This window comes from Morus notabilis, unplaced genomic scaffold, assembly GCF_000414095.1.
Source record: "Morus notabilis unplaced genomic scaffold, ASM41409v2 Scaffold5, whole genome shotgun sequence".
NCBI lineage: Eukaryota > Viridiplantae > Streptophyta > Magnoliopsida > Rosales > Moraceae > Morus > Morus notabilis.
The window spans coordinates 63,225-78,298 of record NW_010363077.1 but is presented as its reverse complement, the minus strand read 5'-3'; the positions used below and the strand labels follow the sequence as shown (position 1 = coordinate 78,298).

At 32.8% G+C, this 15,074-nt stretch overlaps 1 protein-coding gene across 1 annotated transcript; it reads left to right on the top strand.

Moving 5' to 3' along the window:
• Positions 1–6,632: 6,632 nt before the first annotated feature.
• Positions 6,633–10,614, top strand: LOC21406354 (laccase-4). Its single transcript, XM_010103504.2, has 6 exons — positions 6,633–6,776; positions 7,442–7,593; positions 7,937–8,181; positions 8,404–8,532; positions 9,077–10,003; positions 10,337–10,614. Exons 1-6 carry the CDS (start codon positions 6,684–6,686, stop codon positions 10,465–10,467), a joined length of 1,677 nt encoding a protein of 558 aa, XP_010101806.1. The 5' UTR covers positions 6,633–6,683; the 3' UTR covers positions 10,468–10,614.
• The last annotated feature ends 4,460 nt before the right edge of the window (positions 10,615–15,074 follow it).

Below are 15,074 nucleotides of genomic sequence, written 5' to 3'. Positions count from 1 at the left end.
TTTCTAGATCTTCCACAGAGGCAGAGTACCGTGCCATGGCTTCTACTACTTGTGAGATAGTTTGGTTGCGTCGGCTACTCGCAGATATGGGTGTTTTTCTTGATCGGCCTACTCCTTTGTATTGTGACAACAAGAGTGCTATTCAGATTGCGCGCAATTCAGTTTTTCATGAGCGGACCAAGCATATTGAGATTGATTGTCATGTCACTCGACATCATATTCAAGTTGGCACTCTTACGTTACCTTTCGTCTCTTCTAATATGCAGATTGCTGACTTGTTCACAAAGTCGCACTCCACTTCGCGTTTTTGTTTTTTGTCTGGCAAACTCTCGATACTCATTGCAGCCACATCGTGAGTTTGAGGGGGGATGTTAATTATATTAGTTATTATTATTATATTTTATTTTTCTTTTCATTAAGGGTAGAATAGTCTTTCTCTTTTATTTCACTAGTCCATATAAACTTTGCTTCCAGTTGTATTTTATTTGGTTAAGCAATTTAATGAGAAACCCTAGCCTCTATTTTTCTCCATAGAGTTCACAAATTCGAATTTAAGTTAATGAATAATATTTTTTATATTTTTAAAAATATCATAACTTTTTTATTTTAATTTCGATTGAGATGAATTTTTTTTTTCTATGCGTTTATAACGAATAGATGAATAAAACTTTATTTATATACCTTATTAAATTTTTCATCACTATTGAATTTTTATTAAAATACTATCTAAATATAAATTTAAATTTTGACTCATTTAAACACAAATTTAAATAAATTTTTAATTTAAATCATAATTTAAATGTGTATATTTAAATACAAATTTAAATTACAACTTCAACTTAAATTATAATTCAAATTTAACTTAAAATTTACACTTAAATTATCATAGATTAAAAATTTAACCGAAGAAGCTCAGACTCTGTAAGTTTACTAATCTGGGTATACGAGGAAGATGGCTCCAAAGAAGCGCCTTTTTTATTTTTTTACTTATTTTTTATATTTAACATTTATGAAGTTTGATTATTCTTTTCTCCCATTTTGCATCTCCATTTTGACGCAGGACTTTTGAATTTTTTTGCGTTGGGTTTTGAAAATTCAAAGGGTATTATGTGCAGGAAACACCGACTTTTATCTGGGTTTGTGTAAATCCGGCCTCAGAAGAAGAAACTGGCCATAATCCCCAAGTCGGAAACAGATTTTGATTTTCCCTTTGGTGGGAATGTGCCAATTATAATTGTTTTTTTGGGTGAAATTAGGGAGAGAGATTGGGGGTAGGATAAGGGCTAAGCTCCGGCAAAGCCACTTGTACACATTCTCTTGCCTTAGACCGGAGAAGACGGAGCTGAAGATGCAGGAGTTCGAGTTAGGGTCAATGTCTCCATTGTTTAGGCTGTGCTCTGATATGTGCTAGCTTACTTTTCTTTTTATGTGCTCACTCGCCAGCAGCCAATGGATCAAGGTCGAACGGTCATTATGATTCATCCTACCGGTAGGGATGTACTGTAGGGGAAACGTTTTATGACATTATGAGAAATAACGTACGATTTGTTATTTCTTGTTTGGATGAGTTCTCATAAATTATGACTTTTAATTATTTTATGACATTATGAGAAATAACGAATTGCATTTCATTAATGAACTATAAATATTTTCTTAGCTTAAATAAGTTATTTACCACAATTTCTGTTATATGTATAAACTGTTTATATACTAATTCATAGCCATGTAAGAAATAAATAGAAAACATTCAAATTAAATTACAAATTAAATTAGATAATTCTCTCTCGTTTACTCTTTTAAAGGAAACCTCTGCAAGATAATTCTGTGATTCCCGAATTTTAAGCATTCTTGTTGTTAAGTATTGGCCAGGTCAGATGCTTTTCTCTTTTTAATGTATTTTTAATAAGGGTCGAGTTCACAATGACCTTACACCTTAATGTCATTTAAGACATCTTATTATCAAAACATGAGCTCAGTGACCAGTCAACTTTATGTATTAGAATTCAAGACGTCTATTTAAAAATGTGATTGGTACTGTTAATCCTTGAACTTTAAGGTTGGTGGCATTTTGATCACCGAATTTTTAATTTTAGCATATTAGTCTTTAAACTTTCATTTTTTTGATAACTTTGGTCGCTGAAAATAAAATTCACGACGTATTTTTATAATTTAACAAATATAATTATGTGTACATCATATAATAACCTAAAATTTTATAAAAAGAGGTGTGTTAAATGTAAAACTGTCACTTTGTTATTATTAAAACGCGTTGAATACTATCATATTTTGCTTATATTATAACTATTTATGTAGAATTTTCAATAGTTATGCGATAAGAATGTGATTATCTATATTAAATTTTACAAGTCATTCGTCAATTTTACCGCAGGGTTCAAAACAAGCGAGGACAAATGCTTGGGACACTCTTCCTGTCACTCTCTTTGTCGCTCTATTGATTCACTGTTTGACACGTTGACCATAATATCTCATTTTCTGTTTAAATAATTATATTGGGTTAGTTGAGTCAACTTATCAAATAATTAATGTAAAGAGTGACAAAGAGAATGATAAAAAAAGTGTTGCTAGTATTTTTTTAATTATCGAATAATAAAAGTTTACTAAATAATTTGTCAAAATGTCACTGTGTTCAAAGTTAAGGACTAACAGTACCAAGTACTCTATTTTTCAAAAAAAAAAAAAAAAAAAAATGATTCTAAGTACATTTGCAGCCAAGTTTCTATACCAAGTGATAAATTTTGATAACTTTCTGAGTTCTACTAAATATTGATTGCCGCTTAGCACCTGATAATGTAAACTACAATTTTTTGTTTTTTCGGGAGAAAAATGTGCACTCTATCTTGGAGAATAGTAAGATATGTACAATTAAATCTTCCAACCCAGCCCCTGATCCGGCAAACTGAACCACTTAAAATTTTCTATGTCGGAAATTATGGAAACCTCCCAACACATTTAGATGAAAGTTGCGTTTTCACTTAAGGAACGGCATACATGTCAGTACCTCTTATGTAATTATAGTGTTCTAGTACTACTGTAAATTCAAGAGATTAGACGTCAATTCATGTTTTTTTTTTTTTTACTAAGGCTCCGTTTGGTTAGAGGAGTGGAGAGTAGAAAAGATAGAGAGAGTTAGATAGATGAGAGTAGAAAGGATGAATACGATTATAGTAATCATTCCTGTTGTTCGGTAGGATAGACAAGAAGTTAAAATGATATATGACAATTTTTTATTAAATTACTAGATTGTCAATTTAAACTTTTTGTTAATAATTTAATCAAAAGATAAAATAGTCTTTTAAAGTTAAAAGTGGATGGATCGTTTGAATCCTTCCATCAATAGAAGGATTCAATTTGGTGGGTTATGAAGGAGAGCACGTCCCTCCTCTTCTCCCTCTAACTAAACAAGAGATTGGACTTTTCCCTTCACCCCTTTCCCTCCCTCCATCTTTCTCCTACCAAACATACTCTAACGGTTTAGCGACGCTATGCTCATTATGCAAACATTATAATGATCATCATTTGACTAATTAATTTTTGTGGCCACTTCTAATTAATGAAGTACACATATGACACAAAATATAGAAAATCAAAGAATTTTTGTTATCAGCTTTGTTATTGAAGCATATTGTTGGATGTCCAGAAATCCTGCTTATTAGTTCATTAACATATGGGTTGTATATTTTGTGCTTAATTCATTAGTGACACATAGAAGGGAAACCCAGAAAGAGAGTGCGAGAGTTTTTATTCGTTTACTTTTTAAGTTTCGTTTGGGTGGGCCCGGGTTAGCATCTTGAGCTTATCGAGTAGGTGTATAAATGGGTCAACATATATTGCAATTTTGTTTTGTTCTATTTGGTTTTTTGTTCTTACTTTCTTGGTGGACTTCTTTGTAAACACGCATTTGTTGGTAGGGCTCAATTCATTTGAAAGTGAAACAAAATCGACCTCATGCCACTTAAAACAGTAGAGAGGTGAAAAATAAACACACAAAAAAGGACTTGAGATCTACAAATAAGTAGATGAATTTTGCTTCTCAGCACCATAAAATAAAAGAAAGTGAAAATGATTTTTTTTTTTTTTAAATCCCGCTGATCTAAATCTCAATAAGAAAAGCGTCTAAATATAAATTTTTTGAATTCCAGAAACAATAAATGAATTGTGGATTATATATTTGAACAAATTTTATTTTTATAAGTATCATTATTTTTATAAGTATTCTTGAAAATATTTACCTATATCCTTGTTATTTTAACAAATAGCACCCACAACAATTGAGAAAAACTATTTAATCACTCCCTCAAATATTTATATATTCTATTTAGTCCCCACAATAATTAAAAATTTTAATTTTACTCCTACTCGAATCTACGTAAATTTACATTAAATCAAATATAACCCCTCTAAAATTACAAAAGTCAATTTATCTTAAAACAAATATTCAGATAAAAATTTAAGCCCTCACTAAATAAAAATCCTGCCTCCGTCGTTTTATTCGTCCCACAAGCTCTTAAGGCATAACAAATTTCCTCTTTCCCTTAAAATTTGTGGACGGAATATTGTTCATGTGTCATGCAACTGGGGCAAAAAACCTTTCGGCGCGCCAAAACCTCCCTACAATGAGATCTCCGTGCCATTCTCCCAAAACAGTGTTGTTTCGAATCTGTTTGAATGCATTTATTCAACTTGTTTTGGTATAGAGTTACCCCCGTGCACCAACAGTTAATTAAGAGTGGATGGATTTGCAAAAATAAATAAAAACAAACGAATAAAACAAACCAAAAGTAAAAACAAATGAAACCTAAAAGGATCAATTTGTAAATTTTAAAAATAGAATACTATTGGTGAAAAAAAAAAAAAAGCTAAAATTAATCATCGCCGGTTTTGTAATCATCCTAACATTATGTATATGGATAACTACCGATGTAAACGTAATCATTAAAAATTAAGTTGTTTGGTTTAGGAGTTTGAACCCTGGTTCAAACCGTGTTTCTCTAAGAAACATTTGAATTCTTGTTCAAATTATCTGGTATGAACTTATAAACCAAACATACCTTAAAAGATTGCGCGTGTATATATATATATGAATTTACCCAGGTATAGTCTTGGATATAAAGTTTTATATGTAATCCATAAGTATTTAAAATAGGCCTTCTAAAAAAGAGCAGTGTTTATATATGCACTAGTAGATAAAGAATACGACAAATATATAAACTAAATATATTAGTAAACAAGGAAGAAGTTTTTGGGGGGGATAGAAAGAGAGTTCAAGGAGGAACATACATAAAAGAGTAAAAAAAGAAGAAGATTAGAAGGTTCGTGAGTTTGGAACTAGGTCACTGGCTGTTGGTCCAAATTGGCTTTTAGACAAATTATCACGTCCATGATCTGTTCGGTTGCTATCTGAACATGATCCGAAAGCCATTTCTCAACCGTTAATTATTTTTGTTAATTTTCTAAGCATCCTAAAATGTGGTTTTATTTCCTTTCCACTCTTATTCTCCAAGGTGTTCATGACGTTATTCAAACTATCAAAAAATATACATTACCAACCTCATACTCTATTATAATGCATCAGCTAACTACACCCAACTCTAGCTAGCTAATTAAGAGAGGAAGAATATCAAAAAAATTAATAACCAAACAAAAACATAAATTACTAAAGAGCCAATGGGAAAACCGTTAGTTGCTTCTAATTTTTTGATGTTTGACTCCTCAACTATTTAAATCCACCCATTCTAGAACGTTGAGAATGTACAAAACCATGCATTGAATTTTACATAGGCTAAAACCAAAGCAATTTAGATGTAAAATGTACTTCTGCTGAGTGCTAATTTCTGCATTTAGTAAACGACTTAAAACATTTAGAATGTGTTTTTTCAGAGTTTAATCCATTAATGCTAACCTATTTTAATACTTGTAAGTTTATCCGAAAATAAACAATTTTGTTATTAATTCATAGGAACCTATTTGTCAATTAAGACTGTGAAAATATGCATTTCTAGTATTGCGTTATAATTTATTCTTCCTATAGATATACAAAAGAAACAAAGAAAGATCTCAATATATCATCAGATATAATAAAATGACCTTTTTGTCTCGTACCAATTGTACCAGACTGAGTTGACGGCACAAATTCTCTCAATAATTAGATGAATAAACACTAGTTAATCCATCAATAAGTAAAAGGGCAATTATAATGATTGAAAGTTTTAGCAGAAATCAACCCACCAGATAGCCGAATAAGGGGTGTAACTTGCAAACTCTTTAATTAAAAATATATCTTAATTACAACTAAAACCTACTTTATCTGGTCGATATTGCAAAAACTACTTTATGTAACATGTAAGAAACTAAAGAGCAAAAATTTGATCTTAGTTGTATGTGAAGAAACCTTGTAACTCAAGAATATCGTCATCCACCTAACCAAAGAAAAACGACGTGGCAGCAATGGCCTTGTCACACTTTAAAAGGGTTCGCTGGCTAGTCATTACATGAATGTAACAAGCCAAAAAGCAAAATACAATTAGCAAAAGAAAAGTTGTAGTGGAGAGAGAGAGAGAGAGAGAGAGAGAGAGAGAGAGAGAGAGAGAGAGAGAGAAAAGAAAAAGAGAGAGAGAGAGAGAGAGAGAGTGAGAGAGAGAGAGAAAGGACTCAAGAGATCAGAAATGGACTCTTGGGTTCGCCTTTTTTTGATTGTTGTGGCAATATGCTTTTCTCCGGCTTTTGTTGAGTGCAGAGTCCGGAACTACAAGTTCAATGTAAGTTAAAATATTAATGTTATATATTTATGATATGTTCAAACTTTGGTCTAATAAGGAATTATAATTGGGTAGTTACTTTTTTTTTTTTTTTTTTCATTTTTCGTTTGGGCCTAGATTAATCAATCAATGTTTTCCTAGGATATTAAACGGGTTAAAAGTAAGTATTATTAATCTTTAAAGGTTCTTTCATCTTGAGAGCTTTTATTTGAAAAAGAAAAGTGTACTCCAAAATGTTATTGATGGTGGCCACAATGAGTATGGTTCTATTACTTGAAAACGTGTTGAATATATATTTGTATCATTATATGTAATCATTAAATAATTTCTTCAACTTTTGCATGTTACATGTGACACATCTTGGAAATTCTCAGAAACTTTAATAGATGATAATCATTTCGAGTCGTAATATATACGATCTAAGAGCTGGGGAAACTTCAGATGAAACCTTAAATCATAATGTTAAATTAAAAAGTTGAAAATACATTATACATAAATTAACTAATAGTGGAAAAGTTGAAAATTTGAAGAATCAGCTCAATGTTTCAAGATTACTAACATATCAAATCATAGTCCATTAGTAATATATATATATATATATATTATATCAAACCATTAGCTAATTTAACTTTTGTTCCATGATCATCTGGCTAACGTACGTACAGGTGGTAACGACAAATACTACCAGACTATGTTCAAGCAAGCCAATTGTCACCATTAACGGCAAGTTCCCAGGTCCCACTCTCTACGCCAGAGAAGACGACACTGTTCTTGTAAAAGTCGTTAACCGCGTCAAATACAACGTTACAATCCACTGGTAAGGCTAATCTGATTATATGAAAAGAAACACACTTTATTAGGTACTAAAAAAAAACATCATATGTGCATTGCTTATGTTCATATGCCAGTAATAAAGCTAGCATCAAATTACATATTAAATTCTAATCAAGGTAGTAATTAAGCTAGCAGTATTGTGCTTACTCACAAATAGTTTGGTAGATGAAATGTATCTTTGAGTATTTTAAAAAGTGTTAAAGACCATTTTTAGACTATCGGCTCAAATGTTTATTAACTGCCATTCAGATTGAACTGACTTATTTTGTCTCTCTTTGCATTTATTAAAAACTACAGATTTATTTATTTATTTATTTGAAACTCAGGCACGGAGTTCGGCAACTCCGGACCGGGTGGGCGGACGGGCCGGCATACATAACCCAGTGCCCAATCCCACCAGGTCAAAGTTATGTGTACAACTTCACCATCACTGGCCAACGTGGAACCCTGCTTTGGCATGCTCACATTCTCTGGCTCAGGGCAACAATTCACGGCGCCCTTGTAATCCTGCCTAAGCTTGGCGTGCCTTATCCGTTTCCTGCACCCCATAAGGAAGTTGTCGTTGTATTAGGTGATCAATAACGATCCATCTTACCATATATTATATATTAATTTTGTTTTCTTATATGAAGCACACATAAAAAAATGTGTAAATTGACCGCTGTTAGGCCAAGGAATCAGATTAATAATGATTATCATAATTAATTAATTATTAAATTGGCCGTAATTATTGACTCATGAAAACGTACAACATGGGACTTACTAACTAACTAATCTATGACATCTACTGCAGCTGAGTGGTGGAAATCAGACACTGAAAACGTCATCAACGAAGCAATGAAATCAGGTTTGGCACCAAACGTCTCCGATGCTCACACCATAAACGGCCGTCCGGGTCCTGTCTCAAATTGTACTTCAGAAGGTTAGTATTTCTTTTGTTTTGTAAATCGATGAATAATTAAACAATGATTCATGAATATCAACCAATACTTCACCAAAAATCAATTAACGATTTTTGAAAGTCAAATTCAAAATGATTTTTAATTAATAAATTGTTTCTAGGTTAGTAATTTATTTATTGATAAATTTTTTAATAAAGGGGGAAAAAGAACAACTAGGCAAAACAAAACATCCCAATTAAGTTACCCCCTTTAAAATCTTATTTATTAACATAAAATTTAATGTATCCGAATTGCGGGTGAAAAAGTGCTAAATGGCCCACTTGTGTTGAGTACCAATTATCTTAAAAGACCAAAAAGTAAGTTCTTCTTGACACAGAGGCCATTAAAGAAATAAAGATTGGCTTTTAAGTCCAACAATAGTATTGTTAAGACACCATGGTAGAATTTACCATTGTTGCCATATGTGACATAATGAATTTATAGATACATTTCCTTGGGATAATTATTATAAAAAAAAAAAAAAAAAAAAAAAAAATGTTGGCATTCTAACTTGGGTGCATGCAGGCGGCTTCACATTGCCTGTCCAAACCGGCAAGACCTACCTCCTACGCATAATCAACGCTGCGCTCAATGAAGAGCTCTTCTTCAAGATCGCCGGTCACAAACTCACCGTCGTCGAAGTCGACGCCACCTACGTCAAACCCTTCTCCATCGACACAATCGTCATCGCCCCGGGCCAAACCACCAACGCCCTAATCACCGCCGACCAGAACTCCGGCAAGTACCTAGTTGCCGCCTCCCCCTTCATGGACGCACCGATTGCGGTCGACAACGCCACCGCCACTGCCACTCTCCACTACGCCGGCACCCTCGCCAACGCCGCAACAACACTAACCGTCCCGCCGCCGCAGAACGCCACCCAAGTGGCCAACAAGTTCACCAACGGCCTCAAAAGCCTCAACTCAAACACCTTCCCCGCAAAAGTCCCGCTGTCGGTTGACCACAACTTGTTCTTCACCGTCAGCCTCGGAATCAACCCGTGTCCGACGTGCAAGGCCGGAAACGGAAGCCGAGTCGTGGCGAGCATCAACAACGTCACTTTCGTCATGCCCACGACGGCTCTCCTCCAGGCGCATTACTTCAAAACAAAAGGAGTTTTCACCACCGATTTTCCGGCGAACCCGCCTAACGTTTTCAACTACTCCGGGACTCCGCCGGCGAGTCTGGCGACCACGAATGGTACGAAACTTTACAGGATCAAATACAACGAGACGGTTCAGCTGGTTTTGCAGGACACAGGGATTATAGCACCCGAAAACCACCCCGTCCATCTCCACGGATTCAATTTCTTCGTGGTCGGAAGGGGAACTGGGAATTACAATCCGAAAAAGGATCAAAAGAGCTTCAATCTTGTTGACCCTGTTGAGAGAAACACTGTTGGTGTGCCTTCTGGTGGATGGACTGCTATTAGGTTCCTCGCAGATAATCCAGGTAATTATAAATTTATAAGTTCATGTTCTTTTTTGTTTTTTTAATAATTCTGTCCGAGCTGGCTGTAAAAAACAGTTACAACGCGTTGTTTATATTAATTATAAGATTTTTATTAACCTCTGTTAAATTTTCACATGTAATTAATTCAATCGTTTGATTTTCATTGCTCAATTAACTCTTTGTCTTTATAAAAATCTAAAAGCCAAGGTTAATAGATATTTTATTAAATTTTTTAACTCCAAAATTGAAATTATCAGTTTATTTTTTATTTTTAATAGTTTTATATTTATTATTTTAATCCACTAACAGTTTAATTTTGATATCGTTGACCAGGAGTTTGGTTCATGCATTGCCATTTGGAAGTGCACACAACATGGGGGCTTAAGATGGCATTCTTGGTGGACAACGGGAAAGGACCAAATGAATCGCTTATACCACCTCCAAGCGATCTTCCAAAATGTTGATATAATTGTTTAATGGAAAGAAATGCATAGCTCATAAAAAAGCAGGGGTATCTCCGCAATCAAGAGGACGAAGAGATATATCCAAAAGACAAATTAATCAAATGACAAGAAGTAGATGGAAAATAAAAACGACAAGGGAATTAAACTTGCAATTTATTTCTCGAGTGAATGAAAGAATTCGCTCAAGCTAAACATGTTCCAATAAAATCGCTTGAGCATTTTGGTTGTTGAATTATGCACAAAAGAGAAATTACAACATTTTATTATATTATTTTTTTTTGAAATGACTTGTGTATTTGGATTTTGGATATATAAGCTTTATTTGTACAATCAAAGTTACTTTTCTTATCACCCAGGCGAAACAATACATAGATGGGGAAAAACGTTAACACAAATATATATATATATATATATATCCACATACTACATGTGTTCTTTGGATTCTGCTTGATACAAATAAGTAAACTTAAAAGGAATCCCACAAGAATGAGCCATGTTAAGAATTTTGTCACACTAAAAAAGACTTAGATTTATGCTACACCAAAGGGAAGGGACCAATCGTTGTCAACAAAATTTAATTTTCCCCAATTGTTCTTGACGTTTTCTTGCGAGTAGTCTAGTAAATTCTTATTGGTAATCTACCAAATCAGCAGTAACCACCAGCCCTTACTAGCGACCAGTCGTTTTGATTGGTCCTTGAAGTAATCTACTAGGTTAACATCGATAATCTATCATATTATATTTCCTTTTCAACATAGATCACCAATAGTCTCCTGAGAATCTAGTATATTAATCTGCTTGATTAGTTCTAAAAATCAACACATTTATCACAAGTTAAATATTTTGTAGCGCCATTAATTATATTGAAATGAGATTTTTAAAATGTCAAAGAATTGAACAAAGGTTGTACTAACATCGTCCAGTTAAGAAATCGAGGGCGCTTTTGAACTACGAAATTGCCAGTGGTCTCCATCACCCATTTTTCGGTTGGTACTATTCAAATTTCAAACAACTTGGGGTTTTAGAGTTTAACTTGAGTATGATTCTTGAGTTGAATTTGAGTTATAACTTGAGTTGAACTTGTAACTTGAGTTTGTGTTTGGTTGTATACATTTGAGTTATGGTTTGAGATAAGAATCTTTTTGAGTTTGTGTTTGAGTGAGTCAAAACTTGAATATGTATTTAGATAGTATTTTAATAAAAACTCAATGCTAATGAAAAATTTTAATATGGTATATGGGTCGGGTTTTATTCGTCTTTTTTTGAGTTTTTTACTCAAAAGAACAAGCCCTTGTTCTTTTGAGTGAAAAACTCAAAAAAATGCAACTCGAGTTACAACTTTATTTGAGTTCATGTTCTTTTAAGTTTAAACTCGAGTTCAAGTTTCCCCTTCAACTCGAGTTCAGAAACTCGAACTCAAATTAATGAACAGTATTTTTTCTATTCTTAAAAATGCTATAACTTTTTCGTTTTAATTCTGATTGAGATGATTTTTTTTCTATGCGTTGACAACGAAAAGACGAATAAAACCCGACCCATATACCATATTAAAATTTTTCATTAGCATTGAGTTTTTATTAAAATACTATCTAAATACATATTCAAGTTTTGACTCACTCAAACACAAACTCAAAAAGATTCTTATCTCAAACCATAACTCAAATGTACACAACCAAACACAAACTCAAGTTACAAGTTCAACTCAAGTTATAACTCAAATTCAACTCAAGAATTATACTCAAGTTAAACTCCAAAAGAACAAGCCCTATATTTCTAGCCATTGGACAGAGAATCTAAATCGGGTTTAGAGTATTTGCAGCTGGTTTAATCGCTTTTTTTTAAATAAAAATTACCGATCAAATAAAAAATAATTATTTTGACCCGTTAATATTGAAAAAAATAAAAATAAATCAAATACAATCAAACCACTTATTATTAGTGTGGATGGTTTAGTTTAGGGCAGGTTTGGCATAAGCTTGAAAAAAATTTGACATTGGAAAAACATGCAAAGTTTTTCATATTATTTCAAAATTTGTTATTTAACTCCAATGTAACAACATTCAGACATTATAACGTATTCCTCCCCTGAAGACATTATCCACTATTATTTCGTGTTATAGGGTAGATTGTACTATTGGGAAACTATTATAGTAACTAATAGAAATGATGTTAAGAAAAATGGATCAAAATGTATGAAATTTTCATTTATGCATTTTGTATCCTTTTTTTTTTATTGATTTGCTCGGTTTTAGAACAGCAACCAAATATATATATATATATATATATATATATATACTAGTAGTCTAAAACGACCAAATAATTCAAAAATTTTAATGGTTTGGTTCTTTTTGTAACACACCGCTTATTTGATAATAGATAGATATAATAGAATATATTTATAATTAGTCCATGTGCCTTAGAATATATTAGCATGATTTTCGATGTCCATAAAGTAAGACAATTCTATCCTTATGATAAATAGCTGAGAAATTACAAGAACAAACGGACTAAAACCTTAAAATTCTAAAGGCTACAGAAGAAAATAAAAAAGAAAACATTAGATTTCGCTATACCTAAGAAGAACCTAAATGTGATCATCTTTAAGGATATAAGCTCGAAACTGAAAAAAAATTCTATAGGGATGTTAGGACGTTTGTTAGTTGGCAATTTATTGGCAATTTATTGGAAAAGGTTGTAAAAAATTCAAAAACAGGTACAATTACTATTGGCGTTGTGGGCAGCTATGAAGATTTTATTTTTGGTTATTTGTATCAGATTTAGAATGATTTCTTTTATAGAAGGTAAGTAGCTTTTGGGAATACATTTTCAGAGATTTGATTGTCTTGTGATTCTAGCTGCTATGGTTGACTTTGTTGGCTAATCGATTGGCTCTGTGTATGGAAAGAATTTTTGGTGAGAATTTGCTTGGCTAGGGGCGGTTTATTGTTGTGAGAAAATAGAGCAGTTGACCTTTTTGGGAGTGTGTATTATTATGAAAAAATCTGCCATGAACGTGTATGAGTTTTGAAAGAAACAATCTGCAAAAAAAGTCTGCGTTTGATGCCTTTGAAAGGTGAATGCTAAAAGTTTGTTCTTCTGGAGGAGGATGTATTGCTTTCAAGAGAAAGCCTTCAAAGGCAAGTAGTGCTCGCTGAACAATGTCTCTAAAAAAATTCTACACAATGATGACATCATCAAGGAGGAGTCATTGAGTATGTAAGACCGATCGGTGTTTTGTAATCTTTTAATCTTAGTGGATTATTCACTGTCTGGGCATGGCCCGCAGATGTAAGTGCGTGTACCGAATAGCGATACTATTTTCTAGTGTTCTTTATTTTTTTCAACATTATTTTTTACACGTTTAGTTATTTGTTGCTGAATCTAGAAATATCTATTAATCACCAGTGTTACTAAAAGTGTTATAACACTCTTTGTAACACCTGCCATAAAATCAAACCTTTCAAGGGACATAACGGTCACTTTTTGATTGTTTCGGTATAAGAAAGTACTGCAAAATAGGTTAAATTATATTGATTTTGATCGACATAGAAAGAAGAAATGTTCAAATTTACCACTTAGGAACTTCGCATTGTAAGATTAAATATGTTGATACTTGGATTTTTAAGGAATTATGATGATTTATTATGTAAATAAAATAAAATGGATGGCTAGGATCAAGCGAAAGCAAAGTGGAAATTAAAAATGGTAACCTATAAATAGGTGAAGACTTGGGTCATTTGCATTCCATGTTCATACCCACCACTTAGAGTGTGGAAGTTAGAGGGAGAGAGCTAGAGAGAAAGAGAAAAATAATAGTAGAAGAAGAATTTCTAAAATATTTAGGCAGAAACATCTCTCGTAAATCTTTCGTTATGTTTTCCTCATAAATTATAGTTACCTTAATTAAATTAAGTACAAAATAGTGTTTATAACGCCACTACTCTTAGAGTGATTATATGCTTAATTTTATAAGGAGGCGGTCATATTTAAATTCGATTGTGAGAAATATCGAGTTGTTCTATGTGTCATAATGCTAAATTAGAATTAGAAAATTTTGTTCCTCTAAGTAGAGATTCTATTAAATTAAGATTAAGATAATAATAATTTTGATGGAGACATTCTGTTAAAATAAGACGACAAATTTTTACCAGGAAATAGCAATTTAAATTTCCTACGAGTAATTTGAAATATTGACGAAGATGATAATGAAGTTAAATGAAGTTGGTTAGATAATGAAGTTGCTTGGCAAGAATCTAAGGAGGCAGATGACGTATTATCACAACCCATTCCCAATCATAAAGGGTACATAGATAACTAAGAGCTATAGACTATTTTAGATCGTAATGAAGATCCTGAAACAGATGGCTTAATTATATTTATGGTGCATGGAAAATATATTATAATTGTCTCTTAAAAGTTTGGATTTTTGGATTTTAAGGGAAATAAGTAATTATAGTACTGGCTGGATTTCCGTCAAAACCAACTGTTATGGGTAGTATGGCCTTTTAGGAGTGAGTTCTACAACGTATTGTGATCACACGTAGTGCTGAAACTTCGGGTCGGCGGGCCGCCCGAAGCCTGAATTTTTTCAGGCTCGGGCGGCCCGG